This window comes from Elephantulus edwardii, unplaced genomic scaffold (assembly GCF_000299155.1).
Source record: "Elephantulus edwardii isolate Elephantulus edwardi_28Jun2011 unplaced genomic scaffold, EleEdw1.0 scaffold00030, whole genome shotgun sequence".
Classification (NCBI taxonomy): domain Eukaryota; kingdom Metazoa; phylum Chordata; class Mammalia; order Macroscelidea; family Macroscelididae; genus Elephantulus; species Elephantulus edwardii.
Window position 1 is genome coordinate 17,786,268 of NW_006399780.1, and position 25,145 is coordinate 17,811,412.

Genomic DNA, 25,145 nt, shown 5'->3' on the forward strand with positions numbered 1-25,145 from the left:
CCATGGGTGATCTTGTTCTTATTTGAAATACAAATGGCGTAGTTTCCAGCATCACAGCAACACACAAACCACCACAATATGACAGACTGACAGATGAGATGCTTTCATAACAACAACTGGGGTTTGGAATATAAAATATGGAAACAAAGAAGAAAGATTGAAAATAAAAACAAAACAACAAAAACCCAAGACCAAGGTGATAGTAATGAGGCCAGAAATCACATGATAGAATTTTATACATGCAGCAATGGACTCATGTGCGTCAGAGATTGGGATGATGGCACAGGATAGGACAGAGTGCAGATCTGTTGATTCATAGAGTTGCTATGAGTTGTACTCAACTTGATGGCACTTAACACCAACAATCTGAGCAGAGTAACAAGAAACTGGTGATATTAACTCCCATCTGGGAGAGAAACTAGGTGAGTGGCCAGGAAGGAGGACTTTTTGTCATCTTCTCTTATTGTGATAGAAAGTTGATATGAGTTGGCATCAAGTTGGTTGTTTTGTTGCAACACAAAGATGCTGCATAGAACTTCCCCAAAGGATTTTCAAGACTGTGACCTTTCAGATATAGATTACCATGCCTGTCTTAAAAAAACAAACAAACAAAAAAAAAACAACCAAACACCAGTTTCTCAGCTTGTTTAATATCTGAACATTTTTTGTTGTTACTGAGAAGCAAGTTAACACCTTTTCTTTCTAGCTTTAATAGAATGTCTCTGTACCCTGGACTTCAGGACGAGCGCAGTGCAAAAGTTACCACTGCTGCCAACCACAGGTCACTGGCTGCATCTCTTCTGCTTCTGCAGAGCCTCTAATCAAAGAGAGCACTTCTCAGTAACTGATGGTCTCTGAGCCCAAACTATATTCCCAAATAATCCTCACCTTAAAGTTAGCATTCCTTTGCTTGTGCCTGCCAACAACAGGGAAGTGGGCAAGACAGACGCTAAAGATGCACAGCCCAGGCCTGTTTTGCTGAAACTGAAGAGGACCTGAAGTGTTTGCTGCAGAAAGTCAAGGATTGTAGTCTTCAATATGGATTGAAGCTCAAGATCAAGAAAACAAAGATTCTCACCACTGGGTTGATTAGCAGCACCATGATAGACAGAGAAGAGATTGAAGTTGTTAAAGATTTCATCTTGCTCAGATCCATAATCAAAGCTCTTGGCACAAAAGTCAAGTTACACTGAGAAAGTCTACTGTCAGTGATCTCTTCAGAGAGCTGAAGAGCAATGATGTCAGTCTAGAAAGCAAAGTGCACCTGATCCAGGCCATGGTCTTCACAATTGCTTGCTATGGCAAGCAACAAATGCTGGCGAGGTTGTGGAGAAACTGGAACCCTGATTCACTGTTGGTGGGAGTGTAAAATGGTGCAACCCCTGTGGAAAGCAGTATGGCGCTTTCTCAAAAAGTTGCAAATAGAGATACCATTTGACCCAGCAATTCCACTACTGGGAATATACCCTGAAGAGACCATAGCTGACATCCAAGCAGATATATGCACACCCGTGTTTATTGCAGCTTTGTTCACAATAGCAAGGAGTTGGAAACAACCTAAGTGCCCATCAACAAACGAATGGCTAGAGAAGCTGTGGTATATTCGCACAATGGAATACTATGCTGCATTAAAAAACAAGGAACTCATGCAATATTATTCAAAATGGTTGACTCTGGAGAACATTATGCTGAGTGAAATATCCCAGCCACAAAAAGACAAATATTACATGACGTCACTGTTGTAGAATGGGACTGTCCTTGGGGTTGGGGAGAGACTGAGTAAGATGGGTTCAATAATGTATACTGCACTGAAACAGAGGAGGGAGAAAACTGTTTAAAAGAGATATATAACTAGGTATTTCTGTCATCACAGGAGACTAGAGCGAGGGCTACATGGTGGAGGGGACCTGGGGGAGGGTTTGTAAAACAATGAAAGAATCTTTTCTTTTACTTTTCCATAATTTTTGACTCATGTACTTATAACTTGCTAGTCAAATTTGTGTCTTCTAGGTTGCAACACCCCCATGATACATCTTCAAGGATATGAACATGTACGGCCAAGTACAATCAATAAGAGTGCATCTAAATTCCAAAATCAATCTCCATAATAGTCTATGTGTTTCCTACTGCCAAAGGGGCCCTTTAGAGTAGTGAGAGAAGATCTTCACCCTGAAACCCACAGCGTCCCTTTTCAGCAGGAAGTAGCTAAGAGAATACGCCATCCCCTTTTCCTTATGACTCAGGGTGAAGTCTCTCTCAGGGAGGAGTGATAGGGAATGGCAAAGGACACACTGACAAAGAAGATTAATCAGAACTGGCTTTGACAAGCACTGTGGCATTTGGACAAGAACAAACTGGGAGGAGGGTAGAGAGAATAGTGCAACAATGAATGAATGGAAACCCAAAATCTCTGTAAATGTTTGTGAAAATTAATAAAATATAATTATAGGAAAACAAAACAAAAAAAATTGCTTGCTATGCATCAGAGAGCTGGACAATGCGTAAGGATGGCAGAAGAAGAATTGATGCCTTGGAGTTATGGTGCTGAAGAAGAGTATTGAACATGCCATGGACTATTGAGAGAACAAACAGGTGTGTCCGGAAGAGTGTGACACCAGTTTGCTCCTTTACTTTGGGCATGTGGCCAGGAGGTAGCAGTCCTTTGAGGAGGACATCACACTTGGAAGGGCAGAGGGTCAGCACAGTATAGGAAGACCCTGTATGAGATGGATTGACACAGTGACTGCAGCAATGGAGGCAGGTGTGTCAGACAATGGGACTAGCTCAAGATAGAGCAGGGTTCAGAGTCATTGTTCAAAGGGTTGCTACAATCATAAGTGACTCAACAGCACAGAATAACAACAACAGTTGAGCACTTAATCTTTTCTCCATCCATCCAGTCTCATCGAAATTTAGTATTATTGGAACTTGTCCAAGAGTCAGGGCTCCACTTTCATCACCAACTATACAACTTCAAGCATACTCTACACCCATAAAACGAGGATTTTAATACAAGCTGCGCAAGATTAGTGGAGAATTGTCTGTGATGGATCACCAGGTCTGCTGAAGGAAATGTTGGCTTCCATCCATCTCGAGTTTCCTTATCTAAGTGAGTGAGAATCAAACGTCCAGCTTTCACCTTTGTCTAAAGGAGCCCTGGTAATGCAGCGACTAAGCACTCAACTATAAACCAAAAAGATCTGCAGTTCCAACCTACCAGTGACTCTGCCGAAGAGAAATCTGTGAAGATTTATACCTTGGAAGCCCTGTCTGAGAGGGCCCTTGTTCATCAGAAAGTCAGTTCAATGACAATGAGTCTGTCTGTTGTTTGTTGGGATGGAGGGAAGTCAGGGCTCTATTGGTTTAAGATCACATGGTAACCAGTTAACCAGTTGCCCTTGAGTCAACTTCAACTCATCTAACCAGTCATCCAGGTGCCCTCAAGTCAATCCCGACTCTTCTAAACCCACTGTGTTCCAGAGGGTTTTCAATGATTGATCTTTCATTAATAGCTCACCAGGCCTTTCTTCTGAGATGCTCAAAACACCAACTTTTTGATTACTCTTTGATCACTGATTGTGGTGGTAGTAGCGGTGGTGTTAGGTGTCATCAAGGTATGTATGACTACAACTCTATGAACAACAGATCTGGACCTGTCCTAGTCTTCACCATCTTTATCAGCAATACACCTGGGCCCATTGCCTCAGTCGCTATATCAATCCACCTCATAGAGTGTCTTCCTCTCCTTGGCTGACACTCCATTTTTCGAAGCATCTTGTCCCTTTCCAAGAAATAGTTTCTCCTAACAGCATGCCCAAAATACATGTGATGAAGCCTCACCATCCTTGCCTCCAAGGAGTGCTCTGGTTGCACCTTCTCCAAGACATATCTGTGGGTTCTTCTGGCAACACATGAGATGCCCGTGGAAAGAAGGAAAAGAAGAAAGTGACTGAAGGAGAGAGGGAGTGAATGAAAAATAAATTCTTAGGAATCTGTTTGTTACTGCCTTTCCCTGAGCAAACATCTAGGTGTGAAACTCCTAGTGGGGCCTTTGGCTGCCCTCAACACACCCACAGCCTGGGGCCAGGGCCTGATAAGGTGACAGGCTTCTGGAGACTGGGTGGGGCACAAATGAAAATACTGACTTGGGAGCCCAGTGGGCAAGACCTCTCCCTCCAGATGCTGCTCCTGCCCTGGGCCCTCCCACCATCTGCAGGGCTCCTGGAGAGAGGGCTGGCTCACACCTGAGCAGAGGACAGGTAGGTGTCGTAAAAAACTTTTGTTCATGGGTCATGATAAAAATTAACTTCTTACTGTAACTGTGAAACATCCACTCCGGAAGAAAAACCACGACTGTGGAGTTCATTTCAACTCACTGCAACCTACTAGGAAAAAGTAGAATTGGGTTTCCAAGGCTGTAATCATTACGGGAGGGAGTTCTGTTGGCTTCATTGTAAGGAATTACACTACCAGTTTAGAGGAATGCAGTTCAAATCCACCAGCTGCTTTGCAGGAAAAGACAGGCAATCTCCTCTCCTGTGACTTACTACTGTCTCTGAAAACCTGGAGGGTCAGCTGTGAGTCGATTACAACTTGAGGGTAAACAACAACAATCTTTAGGGGAGCATCTTTCTTCCGAGGAGCTACTCATGGGTGGGATTCAAACCACTGAACTTTAGGCTGTTGTGTGTTACCACAGAGTCGGAATGGCCCATAGATGACCCTTTGATGGCTTTTCAGAGGCCATTAATCGCATTTGCCCATCCTCCTGTGGAGCAGCTGGTGGCCTTGAACCACGTGTCTTCAGGATTGTAGCACACCTTCTTGCCACTAGGCTACCAGAGCTCCAGCCTAATTCTTTAATCACTGTGTCACCAACGGGACTCCTTATTCCTATGAACCAATTGCCAAAATTATTGGGAAGTCACTGCTTTAGATAATGCTGTTGCTAGTGTTTTCACTGAAAGAGTGAAGTAATTTATTGTGACACTGTCCTGACAGAGCTCAGGCCCTTTTGCAGAACTGGGTGGGGCGGGGTGGGAGGTACAAAGCTTGTACAGACTTAGTCTAAGAGCTTCATGGAGGTGAGTAAGTAGGGGGAGAGTGAGATGGGCCCTTGCTGAGAGGCCAGCAACTGGGAAGCCTGGAACCCAGGATCAGGGCAGACCTGTGGACCTTGCACGAGCTTCCCTAGTGAAAATGCCTCATCTCAGTCACACGAGGGGCTTGTCCACACTTTGAGATTACTGCATCTGCCTGGACTTCAATGATGGTGACAGTAGAACAAGAATGTTAGAGATGCCTGGCTTCATCCTCCTGTTAAACCCTCCATTCCTGCCCCTAGGCCTTGGAGTTTCTGTGTCCCAGCAAAGACTGGCAAGCTTCTTACACACCTCATTCAATTCTTCTTCCACACCCATCTAACCACAATCTACCTACCCCTGCATGCAAACACAGAATGCACACGCACCCTTCACACAGTCAAGCCCTGTTTGATATAAATTCAGCTTGTGAAAGGGCAGGAAGGGAGAGTGGGTGGGACTGTAAGTGGAGCAGGAAAAAGCTCTCTCATCAAGGAGGGGCTATTCTTTGGAGAGGGACGCGAAGCTTGGAAAGGTGGAGGGTCGGTGAAGGAGAGGAAGACCCTTGACCAAGTGGATTGACACAGTGACTGCCACAGTGGGCTCTAGTGTGTCAAGAAGTATGCAGACACAGGAGAGGACAGGCTTCAGATCTGTTGTTCATAGGGTCTCAACAAACGAGAAATCAGAGACAACTCCTCTACTATCTTGGCTGCTCAAATTATTGCGTGACACACCCAACTGCCAGAATGGACCCTGTACCTCTGCTTGAGAGTAAAACCAGCACTCCTTGATCCATGGCTTAAAAGGAAGGGGGAAAAAAAGAAGAGGCATCTCCAATCACAAGACCAGCTCTGTGTGTTATTGAGAGAACTATTGTCTCACACGAATTGGATACCCCGGGATTTCAATACCAGCTCTGCACTTCTCAGTTGAATTAATTCCTTGATCTCACTGAGCCTCCAAGTAGTCTTAATGCTGATCACCTGTAAGGTAGGGAAACTAAATGCAACTCTCTGTTGGGATAGCACCATCCAGAATCTACTCTGTTCCAAGGTCTGTGTGTAGATCAGTTAAAAGGGGATGTCTGTGCATACCCATGTTTATTGCAGCTTTGTTCACAATAGCAAAGATTTGGAAACAATCTAAATGTCCATCAACAAACAAATGGATAGAGAAGCTCTGGTATAGTCACACAACGGAATACTACGCTGCATTGAAAAACAAAGAACTCATGAAATATTACACAAAATGGATGACCCTGGAGGACATTATGCTGAATGAAATATCTCAGTCACAAAAGGACAAATATTGCATAGTGTCACTGTTGTAAAACAGGACTGACATCAGGGTTGAGGGGAAGCTAAGAGGGAATAAAAAAATGTATGCTTCATTTAAAAAAAGAAACTATAGATAATAATAGAATAAATATTAGTATGTTAGCATCATGTTTAAGAAATAAAACATAACAAACATAGTCATTTAAAAAAAGGGATGTCTGACTTGCTGTCATCATTGCGTATCATTGAGTTGGAATCAACCATAGCTGACCCTCCAGCGGGTTTTCAGAGGCAGTAAATCACACAGGAGGAAACTGCCCATCTCTCTCCCTCAGGGCAACTGGTGGATTCAAACCTTGTACCTTTGAGGTGGCAGCACACTTCCTTACCACTAAGCCACCAGAGATGAGAGACTGTTACACCAGCTGTGGATATTTATGGCAATGGTCAAGGTATCAACCAAGCTTCCACAAAGAAATCGCTTCAGGAAAAGCCTGGAGACTCCCCTCCCCAAGGGCCCTTCCCAGCTTCTGAGTCACTGACTTTCGCCTCAACCTTTACCCCCTCCTTGAATAAAGGCTGCACTCACTACAAAGTGAATTTGTGTGGACTTTATTTTGAAGAGGGCAAAAAATACAACGAACTGACTTAGTCGGGATCATAGGCTTTTAAAAGACAGTACTTCAAGCAGTGGATTCCCTCAGGGTGGGCTGAGGGCTTGACACTATGCCTCAGGTCTTCTGACCTCCTAGGCCCTGCACAGCTTCCTTCCTCGAAAGCTCGCAGTTAGAAGGGGCTTAAGTGGCCATTCACTTGGGCAACACATCAGAAGACTCGGACACCAGCTTCCCATCACGGGTCTCAATCTTCTTCACAACAACCGCCTTGGAGCTGGTGCGGCTGAAGGTGCTGGAACCTCCACTGGAGCCGAAGTTCAGGCCGTAGTTGATTCCAGGGCTTGTGAGACCCCCGTAGGCTGAGCTCAGCCCACCTGATCAGGAACAGAGACAGCCACATGAGCACATGGTCTCCTCGCGTGTCAGGCCCCACCGCCTCTACCCTGCTCACTCCCTACACACCACTGCCAAGGACGGGCACTCTAGTCATGACTGCCAGGTTCATGGCCCCAGAGCATCAGGGGGGAATGGGAGCAGTGTGAGAAAGAGCTCAGTGTTAGCTCTGTGGCCTCGGGTAGGTCATTTAATGGGATCTCAGCTCCCTCTTTTATAAAAATAGGAAGTTTTACAGAGACTGTGTAAGTGGTAAATAAAATACAGCATGTAAAAGTACTTAGCACTGTGCCTGGCACAGAGCTACCATTCAGTTGGATATTTTCTATTGGTTTCTATGAGAGTGATCACTGTATGGGTTCTGCTGATGATATCCCCACCACTCTGAGATTCCCCTAGCAGCAAGGATCCTGCTCCTTCTCGTGGACTTTCTCCTCAACTGCCAAGTGCTCAGAATCAGGTCCCACTACAACTCGCTAAGCACAGTCCACCTCCCCCTAACTCAGGCCTGCTTGCTGGGGGGACCTTCCAGGAGGATAGATGCAGGTCTCGTCCTTCTCCTCAGCGTCCAGGACACTCACCGGCATAGCCACTGGTGGTCTTCGTGTGGATGCTCATGTTCTGCATCCCAGATTCCAGCCTGTACCCAGAGAACACAAGGGATATGAGGACCCACTTCCAGCCCTTCCTGCTCCAAGACAACCCGCACCAAGTTCTAAAGGGGCGGGGCAAGCACCTGCCCATCTCGGGTCTCAGGTCTCAGGGCCAGCATCAGAGACCCCCGAACTCACCGGCTCTCCTCGCCCTCCAGCAGCTTCCTGTAGGTGGCGATCTCGATGTCCAGGGCCAGCTTGACGTTCATCAGTTCCTGGTACTCGCGCAGCTGCCGGGCCATGTCCTGCTTGGCGCGCTGCAGGGCAGCCTCCAGCTCGGCCAGCTTGTTGTTGGCGTCCTTAATGGCCAGTTCCCCACGCTGCTCTGCATCAGCAATGGCAGCCTCCAGGGAAGCTCTCTGAGGAGGCAGGATGTCAGGTAAGCAGACGCCTTCCTTAGAGTCCCTGACCCCAACAAACCCATCCCACCCAAACTCAAAGGGAACCCCAGAAGTGAGACTGAGGAAGCTCACTGAGAATGGAGCCCTAAAACAGCTTCCGGGAACTTCTCACAAACTCCTCACTTGTGACACTGTATGACGCCAGCCCCACCCTAACTGTAGAGCTCTCCAGTGTCTGTTGTTATTAGGTACCATCGAGTCAAGTTCGACTCATAGTGACTATGAACAACAGATCTGAACCCTGCCCTATGCTGTGCCATCCTCATCATATCTGACACACTTGAATCCTTGCTGATGTCACTATGTCCATCTCGTTGAAGGTCTCCCTCTCCTTCACTGACCCTCCAACTTTCCTAGTATGATGTCCCTTTATCTCCTAGCAACATGTCCAAAGAACGTAAGATGAAGCTTCCCCTTCTTTTACCTTTAGGGAGCATGTTCTTAAAACATCTGAGCCCTATCACATCCTGATATATGACAGATTAAATAAAGCAGGACTGAGGGCCTTTTCTAGACCTCAACTTGCCTATCAATCCCCTTCCATCCTGTTATAGCCCTAAGATCCCCTTAGTGCTGGTCATTTTCTCAAGAACAATCTAAAAATTGGGCCATAACTCAAACTCTAATCTATGATTCCAGCCCCTGGCCCCCAGACCCTCACTCCTTCCGACATTGTCTTCTCACTTTAATGCGTCTGAGAATCCTCTCCCCACCCCAGGCCAATTGGGCTCATACCTGGCCTTTGAGCCCCTCGATCTCAGCCTGGAGACGGCTGATACTCCGGTTCATCTCGGAGATCTCAGTCTTTGTACGACGAAGGTCATCTCCATGCTTTCCAGCCATTGTTTGCAGCTCCTCATACTACAGTGAGAGATGAGATGTGAGGCCTGAGGAAGGGCCTCCACACACAAGGCACCCTCCACCCAATGGAGAGGAAAATTGCCTGCTCTGCCAGGTCATCTTATTTCTCCCCGACCCCAACCAGCCTGCTGGACTTTCTCCCAGGCCTCCAGGCACAGGCAATCCAGCATCCACCCCGCAGAGTATGGAGTCTTGCCCCTTCCTTGTAACCAGCGCATAGGTACGGCTGCAGTGGGGACAATCTAGAAACGAACAGATGACCCTGCTGCTCACCTTGATCTGGTACATGCTCTCAGCCTCTGCACGGCTGCGGTTGGCAATCTCCTCGTACTGGGCCTTGACATCAGCGATGATGCCGTCCATGTCCAGGGAGCGGCTATTGTCCATGGACAGCACCACAGATGTGTCTGAGATCTGGGACTGCAGCTCACGGAGCTCCTACCATGGAGGGAAAGAAGGGGTGAAACTCTCTCCCTGCCTGCAAGGAACCCCATTTCACAGAAAGATCTCCCTTCTTTACTAAGACGTGGCAACTAAAAGATAAGATGGGGCAGCAGAGCAGAGCAGCCGGTAGAAGTCAGGACTGAGAAGCAACATGGGTCAAAAGACCTGGAACATGGAAGAAGGTAGAGATGAAATGAGATAAGGATAAAAGAAAGTTTTGGTTTTGAAATTTTGGCTTTGAATATGAACTCAGAAGACTCCATCCATCTATCCAGCTACCAGTGCTTACATCCCCAGAGGGATCCTATGTGTCTCAAAGGTTAGGAACAAAGGCTCTGGATACAGAATGGTTCTGATTGTGCAGCAGATAACCACTTTCTGCATGATGAATTTGGACAAGTTGTTTCATTTCTCTGTACCCACTTCCTCCTCTGTGAAATGGAAGAACCCACCCTCATATAGGGACATAGTGCGTGTGGAGCACCCACGCTAAGATAGTGTCGGTAGCTGTGATTATTCATGGTGGTCCTTGTCTGTTGCAGTGGTAGGTGCCAGAGTGGAGGGACTGTCTTCCAGCCCCCACAAACGTACCTCTCCATACACCTGCCTGAGGAAGTTCACATCATCACCCAGTCCTTCCAGGCGAGTCTCCAGCTCTACCTTGTTCATATAAGCTTCATCCACATCCTGGTGATGCAGAAAGAGCATGAGTTGAATACTCACATCCAGCACCATCTTAGGGCTCCAAATAGGCCACTTAATAGTTTAGACTTAAGAACCTTCTCGCTATCTTTCCCACACCCATTATGGGGCACAGTCCTTGACTCCATTGTACCTACACCCCCAGTCCTTCACATCTGCTTCCAGAGAAGCCTTTTGTGGTCAGAGTCTCAATTCTACTGCTCCATTTTACCATGTCCCAATTCCAATGTCTAGAATTCTGTCAAGATGTACCTAGTTATCTCTCTGACCTTAACTACCTTTCTATGCTGTGTACGTAGGAGGCATTCAGATGTTGAAATACTAGGAAACATTCAGGGCAGAACCTAGAAAGCCTCTTCTTAGTCCAAGTCTCTAAAGTCCCAGACTAACTGGAGATGTAAGTACTCCCTCACCTTCTTGATGAGGACAAATTCATTCTCCATCTCGGTTCTCTTGTTGATCTCGTCTTCGTACCTGGTGAGGAAATTTGGCTTAGAATAAGATTAAAGGTAAAGATGAGGCAGCCCTAGGTCTTTTTGAAGGGAAGGGAACTTTGAATATCTAGAAAATATTGTTCATAAAATACACAGAATATATATCCTCAAATCCATATTGTATTGCGAGGGTTAGAAGCAGGGACCAACATAAGACCTCAGAGAGAACTTTCTGGAGTTTACAAAAGTTCAAGAGTAAGAGTCATAAATAAATAGGAAAAGAGCTCCAGTGGAGTAGACTATAGTGTGTTGAACTGCTAACTAAAAGGTACAGTTTGTCTATTGGTTTAAATCTTTATGATTTAAGCCTATCAGGCACCTGTCTCTTCCATCTCAGGTTTAGTATATAAACATTTCCATATAATTTATTGTCCAAAACCAAACAGTTCTGGTATTAAGAGGGGTGCTAATAACAACTACTCTGGGAAAAATAGGTATAAACATAGACTATCCTTAGCAAATCTAGTCATAATATCAACCTTATTATATAGGACTGAATTGCCCAGGAGTAGAGGATCTTGGGTATTTTGGTCTTAGATTCCAAGGGGCAAGGCAAGACAACTTCAGCTGTGGGAAATAGGGTGGCTTACTTATTCTTGAAGTCTTCCACCAGCCCCTGCATGTTGCCCAGCTCTGCTTCCAGCTTCATCTTCTCCTGGCCAAGGGTGTCCAGCTGCCTCCTAAGGTTGTTGATGTAGCTCTCGAACATGGAATCCATGTTGCTACGAGATGTCTTCTGCTGCTGTAGGAGGCTCCACTTTGTCTCCAGCATCTTGTTCTGCTGCTCCAGGAACCGTACCTACATGAGGGCAGGAGCACAAAAGTCAACATCAGGCCAAGATGCACAGCCTAGGGTGGGGAGCAAGTGCTTGGAAAGTTTAAGTTCTCTCTTCCTCTAATCCTGCATGCATATATATATATATTATTTATTTATTTATATTTTATATGTATACAATGCCATCAAGTCAGAACCAACTCATAGCTGAGCCTCCAATGGATTTTCAGAGGCTGTATATCACACAGGAAGAGATTGCCTATCTTTCTCTCTCAGAACAGCTGATATATTAGAACAGCCCACCTTGGGGTTGGCAGCACAACTCCTTTCTAATTAGGCCAGTAGAGTGTCCTATGCAGTGAGGTCCCTGAAATCTAGAGACCTGAGTAGTTGTTTTGGAAGGGTCACCTGTGACCTTAAGGAGACAATACAATGAGAGAGGTAGGGAGCTATGCTTCTCCGGTGTTGGGAGGAGTGGGGAGCATGGCTGCAAGGGAGTAATTAGGGAATTTATATTGAAGCTGTGTGCACCTAGCAAACAGTTCTTATTTATTTAGATTTGTCTATAACAGATCAACAAAAGTAGCCAACTTTCCTAAGACATGCTTTTATTTATATTTGTAAGATTAAAAATAGAAAATGTAGGTTGTTATATCAAATGATATTATCAACAACATTATTAGTTGGAGTGAATATAGGATTTCATAGAGAAGCTTTATCTAAACATTCCTCCAGTGAACACCAACAGGAAGCATAGATCCCCAAAATAGACCTAAGTTGTGCCCTAAGGCCTTGAGTTTCTGCCCCTCTGTGTACCTGGGCGACTCAACCCTGCAATGACCTAGAGGAACTCAAACAGGCCCTTTTACAAGTCCCATTTTCGTCCAGAAGTCACTCAACCAAGGAGATAAGGAGTCTTTGAGGTCAGCTTGAAAACTGAAGGGGTTCACCATCCACCCCATCTCTTTCCATAACGTTCTGTTCTTCTCATATTACTCTACGATTCTTCAAGCATCTGATAAAGGCTGTTCAAAAGACAGAGGATCCTGGAGGGTCCCCTACCCACAGCCTTGTCCCTGAATCCACAATCCTTCCTTCTTATGCCAAACACCCTGGGCTCAAAGAATCTGGATCTTGGGAAGAAATTAGGGAATGTTAGATGGTAGTGTGGAAAAAGCCAACAGACTAGTTCCAAGGCGTGGAATGGTTTTGGTTTTGTTTTTAACCAATCCAAAGTTGTCATGCTTCAGGTTTTTATTAGATTAGAAATCCCACAACAGCCGGTGGTCATCAGCCCCCACCCCCAGCCCAATCTCTTCCCCAGCTCATTCTGCCCCTCAAGGAGAAAAAAATGACTCTAAAATCTAACTCTAATCAACAGGAGTCAAGCCCTTCACATGTATTATAACGTTGAATAGGCAAAAATATCTTTGATGTCCATTTTACAGACGAGGAAAAGCAGACCTAGCAAAGTCTAGAAACTTGGGAGCCAGAATTTAGAACTCGTGCTTAACTACTGACTGTAAGAGTCCTAGAACTAATACAGAGAAGTCAAGCTGTAAAATTAAGAGTGCGTAAAAACAGGCAAGGAGCTAGCACTCTGAAAATCGAGGGAGCTGTCGAATCCCCAAAAGACTCCAATCCCTAATGGCTCTTATTTGCCCCAGGATTTCCCTCCTTCCTCTCCCACAATGCCTCCCAGGAGCCAGTCAGCAGGTAGGGGCCCAATCCTCCTGACCGCTAGGGGCCCTGGGGCCCCTACGGCTGCAAAACCCGGCCTGGCTTTTTCTCTGGGGGAGTGGAGCCTGGCAGCTGGGGCGGACCCGGGTAGGGAAGCGTGTAAGGGACAAGGGCCGAGTGGGATGAGGGGCGTTGGCAGATCTCGTTATCTGAAATCATAAATTCTGGAGTTTAATAGGGCCTACAACTGGACAGTGTGTCAACGCCCCTTACTGGCCACAGACTTTGAATCCCGGATGGGTGCTTTTCTGAAGTCAGACACTAGGGTGTCTCCCCCACCCCACCCTATGCCACCCCACCCTAGACATACACCCAACCCCACTGAGCTCAGTCAGATAGACGAGGACATCTCAAAGCCCACAGACCTCTGCCCTCTGGGGCGGGTGTCTGCCCCTCCTAGCCCCGCCCCGCACTGCAGGATCCCAGAGCTGGAGCCAAGATATGACTCACCTTGGTGCCCCCACACTCAAGGCCCTGGGGCACCAAAAACCTCAATCAATATTTGCCTGTTTCAATCAAGGAACTCTCAGCTCTATCCTGGAATCCTATCAAACTCTTAGGTTTAAAAAAAACAAAAAAAAACCCAACCAACCAGGAACCATTAAGTAGCCAGAGGAGCCCCATGTGCGAGAAGAACCTGGAGGAAGGGGCTCCCCTTAGAAGCTGGGACTTTTCCATGATAAAAAATGCCCTTGATCAACCCCTCTTCAACTTTGGGAAAGTTTGAGGGGAGAAGAAGCTCCAGGATTCAGAATAAGATCTAGGTGGACCCTCCTCTCCCCATCCCAGTCCCAGCTCAACGTGCAAGAGCGAAATGAGTCATAGAGTTGCCAGTGGGTGGGGCCAGCTGGACGCCGGTGGAGGAACTGGAAATGTGCCCACCTCATGGTGGCCAGGAGAGAGAGTGCGGACCCTCGTGGGGTATGGCCAGGCATGCAGGGGGAACTCTCACCTTGTCTATGAAAGAGGCAAACTTGTTGTTGAGGCTCTTAATCTGCTCCTTCTCCTGGGTGCGCACGGCCTGGATGTTGGGGTCCAGCTCCATCTTGACGGGGTTCAGCAGGCTCTGGTTCACCGTGACGGCCGTGATGCCTCCCATACCTGCCCCACTGTAGCCCCCAGCCAGACCCATACTGGCGCCCAGGCCTCCTCGGAAGCTGCCGCTGCTGCCCACCCGGGAGAAAGCTGAGGAGCTGATGCGGGTGCCGGGCCCGCTCGTGTAAGAGCGGCTGCTGAAGGCCCGGGGGGTAGAGGAGGACATCTTGTAAGACTTCTGGGTTACCCTGATGGACATGGTGGAGGCTAGAGGTGAGGCAGCTGCAGAACCAGACAGAAGATCAAGAAAGGCCCAAGAAGCTCCTTCTAGGTGGGGGAGACAACTCCCAGAGCCCTTTTATAAAACAGAGCCCTGCCCCAGGGCAGGGGAGCGGCCTTGTACCTGAGTGGCTAAATCCGGAGAGGGCAGGGCCTAACTCAACACCTGCCACCTCCAGGCAGGACTCAGGTGGGGGCAGCAGAGAGCTGCTTCCATCTAGGGCACCCCCACCAGCCCTGCCCGAGAAACCCCAGGAAAAGCCTGTTAGTGAATGAGAAACTGGGAGAACAGCCCGGGAAGCTCTCTGTAACTGGAGGACTTACACTGGACCCCCATCGGTTGGAACCTTGATTTGTGGGTTTAATCTCCTTCCCTCCCATGGGAAATAAACTGGAGATCTGAGAAGCGTAGCAGAAAAGGGTCCCCAGGCAACTAAATGGGTGGCTCTGAGCACTGATACTCACAAAGCCGGAAATGCTCTTCTCTTCACCTCTGAAGGATTAGAGGGAGAGGGGCTGCCTAGGTGCCCTTTGATCCAAAACCTTTACCTGGAGGTCAGCTGTTGCCACTGTCCTGTAAGCGCTGTATCTTCTGCAGTTGGGACTGTGGCAGGTTCCCATGAGAGGCTCTCGGTATTTGTGGAATGAATGAATGAATGAATGAATGAATGAATGAATGAATGAATGGAGATCTGCCACCTTCTCTCAGAATCTATTGGTGTAGCTCAAAAGTTCAAGTTTATTGCCATCAAACTTGGAAGTGACTCAACTAGTTTTTGGAGGCTGTAGATTGCACAGGAGGAGGTCGCCCATCTTTATCCAGCAGAGCTGCTGATGGATTTGAACAAGCCAGAGGCATCATTTTTCAGTTAGCAGTGCAAATCCCTATAGACTGCATACCCAGAGCTCCTATAGGTGTAAGACAGAGTGAAATCCATTCAAGACAGCACCTTTTCTAGACAAGACAGACTGTTGTCTTCTCTTTCCAAGTTCCCAGAATTCCCCATCCAGACCTAACACTATAAACCTTGCTGAAGAAACTGAAAGTGCTGAGAGGAATGAGGGAAGCATAGAGGAGAAAGGGGCTGTGTGGCTTGGGTGTCATCATTGTTCTTCTGGCTTGGAGGAGTCATTCAGTAACTCCTAATGGCTGAATCACTGAGACAGGGAAAGGAGAGTGTGGAGTTGGGTGGAGTGGCAACTTATGGCAAGAAAGCCTGCAGTCACCTGGATTCTCAGTTCTTCCCAGGCCCCTAGTTGGCCAGAGAAGCTGGAAGAGTGTTTGCACCTGTCTCCCTGAACCCATTATCAGAATGAGTCAGGAGAGCAGGTTGGGGCACAGCCGACACCTGCAGAAGGAAAGCTCAGCAAGGCACCTGGGGGCCTGGGTGTGGCTGGGTAGGGCACGCTGTGGGTGCAGGCTGTGGGCAAAAGGCAGGAGGTTTGGGTCCTCGAGGCAGGCATTCCAGCTGCAGCAATTACCTTATGACTGGGTTGGATTCTCCGAAAGGTACTGCAGGGCACAAGATTGGGGACTGGATTAATTTTAACCTGAGTAACTGGAGAAGAGTGTTGAATATACCATGAATGGCTAGGAGAACAAACAAGTTCATCCTAGAGAAGGTTAAACCAGGCTGCTCCTTGGAGGCAAGGATTCTGGAGCTTCATCTGATATACTTTGGACATGTTGCAAGGAGGGACCAGTCCTTGAAGAGGGACACCATGCTTGGGAGCGTAGAGGGACAGCACAAGAGAAGAAGACCCTTGATGAGATGGATTGATTCAATGACTGGAGTAGTGGGGGTAGGTGCGTTGGAGACAGTGAGCTAGGACAGGGCAGGATATAGGGCTGTTGAACATAGGATCACTATGAGTCGCAAGTGACTCGATGGCACATAGCAACAACAACAACAGATAAAAAAGCCACAGATCCCAGGAGCGAGAGAACAGGGAATGGTATAACAACCTATTAGGAGGACAATTATACAGACATCTTTTCCATCCTTTTCCAGGAAAAATACTCAGGCTCCCATAAGAGGGTCACACAGCTCCTTACCCAGAGCACAGTCTTTCACCAGCCACTCTGCTTTCTCAGGGGACAGAACTAAATCCAAACATGCACACACACATGCACACACATACACACACACACACACACACACACACACACACAGAGTAACATCGAAGTACCTCTCAGAGATATTCACAGACCCCTAGAGATGACCCCCAAGGCTACACCCCCTGCTCTTCCCCCTCCCAGTCCTTCCCTGGCGTCTCATATGTGCTGATTTAAGCAGACGGACATTCAGTTAGCACCTGTCTGCACCAGGCCCTCTACCATCTTTTAGAACACATTTAATATCTCCCAAAGGAGCCTTGTGGCTCAGTGGGTACGTGCTCTGCTGCCAGCCAGAGGTCAGCAGTTTGAACAGGTCTACAGCCTGCTGCACAGAAGAGAGATGTGGGCCTCGGGAACCCTGGGCTGCAGTTCTCTGTCCTGTGCAAGGTTGCTGTGAATAGGAATTGACTCCACAGCGGATTTGGTTCAGTTTCCATTTTCACTGAATGCTTGCTACCGCCTCCTCTAACAAACACCCACGCCCAGCAACATTAAGAGATTTCTCCTTCCAGTGACCAGAGGGAGGAGGGGATGGGCCCAGTGCCAACGTGGGACAGAGAAGGCGGAAAGAGAGAGGGAGGGGCTGGTCAGACAGGTATGGCAGCCCTGGGGAGAGAGGACAACCAGTACCCCTCATGCCCTTCCCCCACACCATTGTCGGAGGGGCCTGGAGGACTTTGGAGGAGAAGACCTATTCCTGGTGATAACACAAAATAACAATCCTGAGTCCCTTCTGGAAATTCTGTCTCCTCTATTTCCTCTGCCTGCCCGACTCCCTGGTTCCAGAAATGTGTCTTGCCTAAGGCACTGGCAAGGGAGGCTGTGGTTTGCAGGCTAGAGGGCTGACTCAGATCTTACCCTTGAGAACCCCTCTTTTCTGGGGTGGCCCAGAAGTCACTGAGGGGGGGGGGTGTTTTATCTCTTGTGTCAGTTTCTGAAAGCCCAGAGACCCAGGCAACCCCGCCCTCAGCCTCAGTGGAAAAGAGCAGAGGTGTCCTCTATGACCCCTACTTGGGCCTCCAGGTGTGGAAACACAAAAGGAAAGCCCCTGGGTCTCGGGCCAAGTGGTGAGAGAAGGAGAAACTGGAGTGAGGTGGCCTCAGGCACAACTCCTTGTAAGGCTGTCTCTGGCCACTGCTGTCTACACCACTGCATAGCCAACAAAGCTGGAAGTGTTTCGGTGGCTGTGTCCAAACAGAAGATCCGCCTCAAACCGCATTGCCTGAGGAGCCAAAGGAAAGGAGAGACTTTTGGTCCTTGTAAGTCAAAAGTGGGAGTCCAGTTCCCTACCTCCCTGGGGTACAGGATGACCTCAGGAGGCCCTGAAACTTCAACACCAAGACAAGGTGGGTGGGCCGAGTTCTCATTGCACCACTTGAAATCATCAGAAAAGACAGTCTGAACAATTTTTTTCCCCTAGAGATCAGGACTGATCACGTACCATTCTCACAACAGCATTAATCTTAACAGCCAAAAGTGGAAACAATGCAAATGTCTGCCAGATAATGAATAGACAAACAAAACATGGTGTATCCATCCAATGGGCTACTATTCCCAGTAAGAAAGGGAGGAAGTATCAACACAAGCTGAAAAATGGATGAACCGTGAACACATTATGCTGCATGGAGGAAACCAGTCTCAGAAGGGCAGATGTTCTATTACCTCACTCCTATGACTTACCAGAACAGGAAGACCACAGACACAGAAGGGAGAAGAGTGGTGGTCTGGGGGTGAGAAGATGGGGATGGCTGCTGATGGCACCCGGTTTCTTTTGGGGGTGATAGAAATATCATAAAATTTAGTAATGACAGTTACTCAATTCTGTGAATAGGCTGAAAGAGAAACAAACCGTACTTTTTAAATGGTTGAATTATATGGAATGTGATTTATCAGTCAATAAAGTTGTCCCATACAGAAGCCTAAGTCAGCCACACAAAACTGGGGCTTTATAAGTCAAGGAGCATGAGAGGGAAGTTTGCTTAGATGCTAAAGGAAATGTTCTCTGCCTCTAGTTAATAGCTCAAGTCCCCCAAAGCATCAAGTTTACTTTAAAAGATGGAACAATTTAAAATGTTATTGTTGGCATAGAATAAGCTGAGTTTAGAACCCAGGCAGCAAGAACAATTAGCTTAAATAGAATGCCACAGATGGTAGGCACACCCATCAGTAAGCTACATCATGAATAATAAAACTGATTTGATTACCAATTTTTGGGTTTGTCCCTGAAGCCCAAAATAACTCATAGAGATTATTTGGGAAATAGTGGCTGACTGTTTTCTTAACTGTAAAAGGGAATTCTGATGATTAAAGCCATTCAGAATGGGAACAGGCTGCCTAGACAGGCCAAACTTCTGCCTCTAGAAGTAGTGAAACTAAGTCCTGCTGACCGGCCATCCACAAGTTCACTGTGGCCAGGGTCCAATGTTAGCAATTTGGACTTTGTTGCCGTTAGCTGTCATCAAGTAGGTCCTGCGTCATGGCAACCTCACACACAGCCGAGCAATGCTGCCTGATCTTGCACCATTCCCATCAAAAGCTGGGGATCGGACTGTTATGATCCATTGGGTTCTCACTGGTTGATATTCAAAAGTATATCAGTTTATCTCAGTCTGAAAACTCCACTGACATGGACTCAGTGTCATAGCAACACACAGATTTCCACCAACAGACGGAGATGGCACATGAGATACTCTGGCCTGGAATCAAACTTGGGCATCCAGTATGAAAGGTGAGAAAGATTCTCACCACTGGGAAAATTGACAGCACCATTATTGATGGAGAAGAGATTGAGGTTGTTAACAATTATAGTAGCTTGCTTGGCTCCACAATGAACACTCTTGGCACCAGCAGTCAGGAAATCAAAAAACAAATTGCACTGGGAAAATCTGCTATCAGGGACCTCTCCAGAGAACTGAGAAGCAACAATATCAGTCTAAAGACCAAGGTGCACCTGATCCAGTCCACAGTCTTTGCAATTACTTGCTATGCATCAGAGAGCTGGACAATGACTAAGGATGACAGAAGAAGAATCTATGCCTTCCAGTTGTGGTGCTGGAGAAGAGTCTGAAACATACCAAGGATTGTCAAGAAAACAAAAGGTCTGTCGTGAAGAGGTGAAACCAAATTTTATCTTAGAGGCTAAAATTTTGAAGCTCTGTCTTTGGGCACATAGCCAGGAGGGACTGGGCCTTGGAGAAGAACATCATGCTCAGAAGGGTAGAGGAATAATGCAGGAGAGGAAGACCCCAGATGAGATGGATTGATGCAGTAACTGGGGTAATGGGAGCAGGTGTGTTGGAGTAAGTGACTCTGGCTCAGGACAGATAGGCTTCAAAGCTATTGCACATAGGGTCATTGTGAGTTACAGGCAACTCAACGGCACATAACAACAAAAACAACCATCAATGCCTCAGAGTTTGGACTGAAAAAGCTCAAACTTCCTGCCAGGGAATTGGTTCTGAACCAAGGATCTTGTTGTTGTTGTTATGAATCATTAACTATGACTCACAGTGACCCTATGAACAATGGTCTGAAGATGCCCCTGTCTTGAGCCTACCTCACCAGCTCTGACATACCTGGTCTCATTGCCAGTCTTGGTATCAGTCCGTCTCATCCAGAGTCCTCATAGCCTTCCCAATGGTACAGACCTTAACAGGAAGAGACTGTCCCCATCTTTCTCCTGGAGAGCTGCAGGTGGACATTTGGTCTTTGGGTTGGCAGCACAATGCACTACATACTATGCCACCAGAGCACCTTAAGTTTGGCCTACAATTTCCAAATTCTCCAAATTCTTAGAGCCCTTCCTCCTCATGTCTCATCACCATAGAGCAGAGCTTTATATACATACATACATAAATAGACAGCCATGAATGTTCTCTGAGTTGAAGATGAATAGAAGGTGTGATTAGACATTATGAGAACAAGTATTGGAGAAAGGACTGCAAGGTTTATTGTGGAGGAAAAGAGATAGAAACCTGCAGATGTTGACATCTCCGGCCCTCTTCCATCCTCCGCTGCCTATCGACAGATGTTAAACTTGAGGAGCCATCCTCTTCATGGACAACTGGGCCTGACCAGAAGATACTCAGTTATGGTTCTGTCCTTGGAGTCCTTCCCAGGGCCTTTGTCTGAGACATTGCACATCAAAACTGCATGGGCCCTATATGGACTGCAATGACAGCCTGCAATCGTTGACTTCTTGTGGATACTTTTTATAGAATAAATCTAAAGCCAAAAAAAAAGAACTGAGAGAGATATGTTGTTAATGCCTTGCTAGAGGTGCTGCCCAGCAAGTTGGACATCCCTGACCTTAGAGGCCATCGAGTTTCCAGGGCTCTGGTAATACTCTGTTTGCTACAACAAGGACTCTGTCCAAGTCAGGACTCGTATGACCTTCAATGGTCCTGAGGTTACAGATTGCTCTCCAGTGTGAAAGACAGTGAAAGACAGCTTTGCCATCACTGTTGCTGTTAATAGAATTGAGACTTCTGTGTGCTTGTGAGCTCACCCACAAGGCCATCTTTGAAAGAACAGATATAAAGTTAAACTCTTCATATAAACTCTTATAACTTAAGTACAAATCTCTGGAATCTCTACTCATGGAACTGTGGGTTTTTTGTGGTTGATAAAGATTGTTTGTGTTGTTTGCTGTTATCCCATTGAATGGCTATAATAAAATCTTTCCTACCTGAAAAAAAAAAAAGGAACCCCAAACTGCGTGGGCCCATCAACAAATGAATGAATAGAGGAGCTCTGGTATATTCACACAATGGAATCCTATGCAGCATTGAAAAACAAGGAACTCATGAAATATTATGCAAAATGGAGGACACTGGAGGACATAAGGCTGAGTGAAAGATCTCAGTCACAAAAGAACAAATATTACATAGGGCCACTGTTGTAAAACGGGACAGACATCAGAGTTGAGGGAAGACAGAGAAGGAGGGGAGGGATGATGTATATTGCATTGAAACAGATGAGGGAGAGAACTGTTTAAAAGGGATATATGATTGGGTGTTATTGTCATGACAGGAGTACAGAATGAAGGCTGCACAGTGGAGTGGACCTGGGGGGAGGGATTGTATAACAATGAATGAGTTTTTCTTTTACTTTTTTAAGGAGAAGACTGAATTGCAAGGAGGAGGCAGTGGGCAGGGAAAAAAAGTGCAACAATGAATGACTGGAAATCCTAAGTCTCGGAAAACTTTCATCAAAATAAAAAAAATAAAAAAGAAATTAAAAAAGAAACCCTGCATGCCCAGGCTGATACAGACTTTTTAAAAGTTTCCTGAGTGCTTTAGCCCTCAGCAAAACCTGACAACAACCACCAAAACTTCTAAGATCCCAGTCTTCTCCCCTCAGTGAGAACAAGACAGTCCTCAAGTCCAGAACTCTGCAATATTCCCATTGAGACAAGAAGAGATGTCAGGTCCCTCAGAAAGGAAGACAGAAAATGGCATTTCCCAGGTGACCAGAAGCAGGCACAGGGGCTAAGAGAGGGCCCAGAGATGTACACTGAGGACAGCAGTACCGGTGGACCTGGTGAGGAACACCCAAGAGGCCAGGAATCGCTGCAGAGGGTCTAGGATGAAGGAGATGGAAAGAGGATTGAGATGAGAAATTGAAGCTGAGTTGGGAGTACACAGGGAAGGCCATGAATGGGCTGAAGAACCATAAGGAAGGGGTCACATAGGAGCCCAAGGCTTCACCACAGACAAGAAAGGAAAAGTGCTTTCCTAAGTGTATTCAGGTGGCAAGAGGGACGAAAGCTTAGAAAGACCCGGGGCTCAGCTATAGCAATGCTCTCCCCACCCTCACCTCCAGCCCTGAGAGCCTGAGCTGCTCGGTAAAGGAGCGACTACCCAGAGCAATCAGAGGACCTTGGTGTAACACAGGGGGCAGAAACCAGGCCTTTTATTTCTTCCTGTTTTATTTACCCATTTATTAGAAAACCAGATCTTCTGTTAAAATTAGAGCACAGAAAAGTCAATACTACCAAAAGTGATCTACAGATAAACTGAAAGCCCAATGCCATTCTAACAGCATTCTTAAATGAGATGGAAAAACTAATCACCAACATTACATGGAAAGAGTACCTGGGTAAACACATTTTTCAAATGTGCTCAAAGGCAGGTCTCTCTCTGACCCTCAGCTTCACAGCCCTGACTTGTTCCCTGCCCAGGCAAGTGTCAGAAAGCTTTCTCATTGTTCTTAGGTGATAGCGGTGGTGGTGGAGTTAGGTGCTGTCTGTCAACTACGCCTCATAGAGACCCTATGAACAATGGATCTGACCCTTGTTCTATCCAGTGCCATCCTTATCATCTCTAATACACTTCCATCTGTTGTTACAATTCCTGTGTCAGTTCATCTCATTGAGCATCTTTCTCTCTTTTGCTGACCCATCCAGCTTTCTAAGTACAATGTCCTTTTCCAAGGACCAGCCTCTCCTAACAGCATGCCCAAAATATGTAAGATAATGCTTCATCTTCCTTGTCTCTAAGAAGCACCCTGGCTTCACTTTCTCCATGATATATTTGTTTATTCTTTTGGAAGATCATAGAATATTCAATCCTCATCTCCAATACCACAACTCAAAAGCATTCATTCTTCTTCTATCATCCTTATTCATTGTATAACTTTCAGATGCATAGTAAGTAATTGAAAAGACCACAGCTTGAGTCAGATTCACCTTAGTCTTTAAACTGACATCATTGTTCCTTGACACCTTAAGAAGTCCTTGACAGCAGATTTTCCCAATGCAACATTTCTATTGATTTCCTAAATGCTGTTACCAAGGGTGTTGACTGTGGATCCAAGTAAGATGAAATTGTTGACAACTTCAACCTTACCTCCATCTATCATGATGTTGTTCAGTGGTGAGGATTTTCGTCTTCTTGATGTTAAGATGCAATCCCTATTGAAAGTTGTAATCTTAGGTGAGGTTGAGTCATTTCCAACTCAGCGGCTCTATGTACAGAAACTGCCCAGTCCTACACCATCCTCATAATCTCCACTGCGGTTCAGGTCATTGTTGAAGTCATTGTGTCAGCCCATCTTGTTAAAGATGTTTCTCTCTTTCTCTGACCCTCCACCTTTCCAAGCATGATATCCCCTTCCAAGGACTCTGATAACATACTCAAAGTGCATGAGACAAAAATCTCACTACTCTTGCCTGTAATGAGCACTCTGGCTGCACTTCCAAGACAGATTTGTTTGTTCTTTTGTCAGTCTATGACATATTCAATACTTTACTAACACCATCATTTAAAGGTATGAAGTCTTTTGTTTTCCTTAACTCACTATCCACGTTTTACAAGCGTATGAAACAGTTGAAAATATCATGGTTTGAGCTAAATGCACCGTTGTCTTTAAATGTACATCTCGCTCTTTAGCTCTGCAACACATCTTTTGGTTTCTTGACTGCTGCTTCCATGGGTTTATGTTGTGGATCTAAGTAAGGCAAAATCTTTGACAACTTCAGCCTTCTTCTCTACCAATCATAATGTTGCCTAGTGGTCTGGTGGTGAGAATTTTTGTTTTCTTCAAGTGTAGTCTATATTGAAGGCTGTAGTCTTTGATTTTCTTCAGTATGTGTTTCAAGTACTCTTCACTGCTTAGGTCTCTCCTGACCTTTTCATGTAGTCACAACCTACATGAAAATTATGGTCTGCGTATGGCAGCCTGGGGTAGATGGAAGTTTGTTTGAAACCAGATGTGCTGGGTCAGAAGCTATGGTCACGCCAGTTCTCATTTAGACGCTCAGAGGACTGGTGGGATTAATATACCATAGAGATGCAGCCCACTCTGTGCACAGCTGGTGTCTGGCTACACTAGCTAATCTAGCGTCCTGGCTGGAACCATCAGTTGAAAGGAGACCACTCTGGTTTTGTGAAGTGAGGAGTTGAAGAAGACAAGGGTAGGAACTGGGAGCAAAGAATGAAAATGTAGCCTTCACAGGAGAGAAGGTTCAGGGATCAAGGGCACCAACTGGAGCTGGAAGTCATAAATACCCAGGTATCAAGGCCCAGCCTGCCATCAATGGCCTGCTATAAAAGCAATCACAGCTCATGGGGGGAAATGGGTGAGGGAAGCTGGGGTGGCTCCCCAAGAGTGAGCTGCCCCAAGGCCAGCCCTGCCCACTTCTGTCCCCACCTGCTGGTGTAATTTTCTCTGTAATCTGCCTTAACCTTGATGAGTCACCACTCTGTCTGGGCATCGGCTTCCTCCTCTGACATTAAGAGATTGGGCTACCAATTTCTGCTGTTTCCAACT

General features: G+C 46.4%; 1 protein-coding gene across 1 annotated transcript; it reads right to left on the reverse strand.

The window, feature by feature from the left end:
- Positions 1–7,170: 7,170 nt before the first annotated feature.
- On the reverse strand, positions 7,171–14,774 carry KRT8 (keratin 8). Its single transcript, XM_006883875.1, has 9 exons — positions 14,394–14,774; positions 11,517–11,725; positions 10,846–10,906; positions 10,322–10,417; positions 9,560–9,724; positions 9,161–9,286; positions 8,163–8,383; positions 7,953–8,011; positions 7,171–7,352 (listed from the first exon to the last, which is right to left on the reverse strand). The coding sequence occupies exons 1-9, from the start codon at positions 14,733–14,735 to the stop codon at positions 7,171–7,173; spliced, it is 1,461 nt and encodes a 486-aa protein (XP_006883937.1). The 5' UTR covers positions 14,736–14,774.
- Between the last annotated feature and the right edge of the window lie 10,371 nt (positions 14,775–25,145).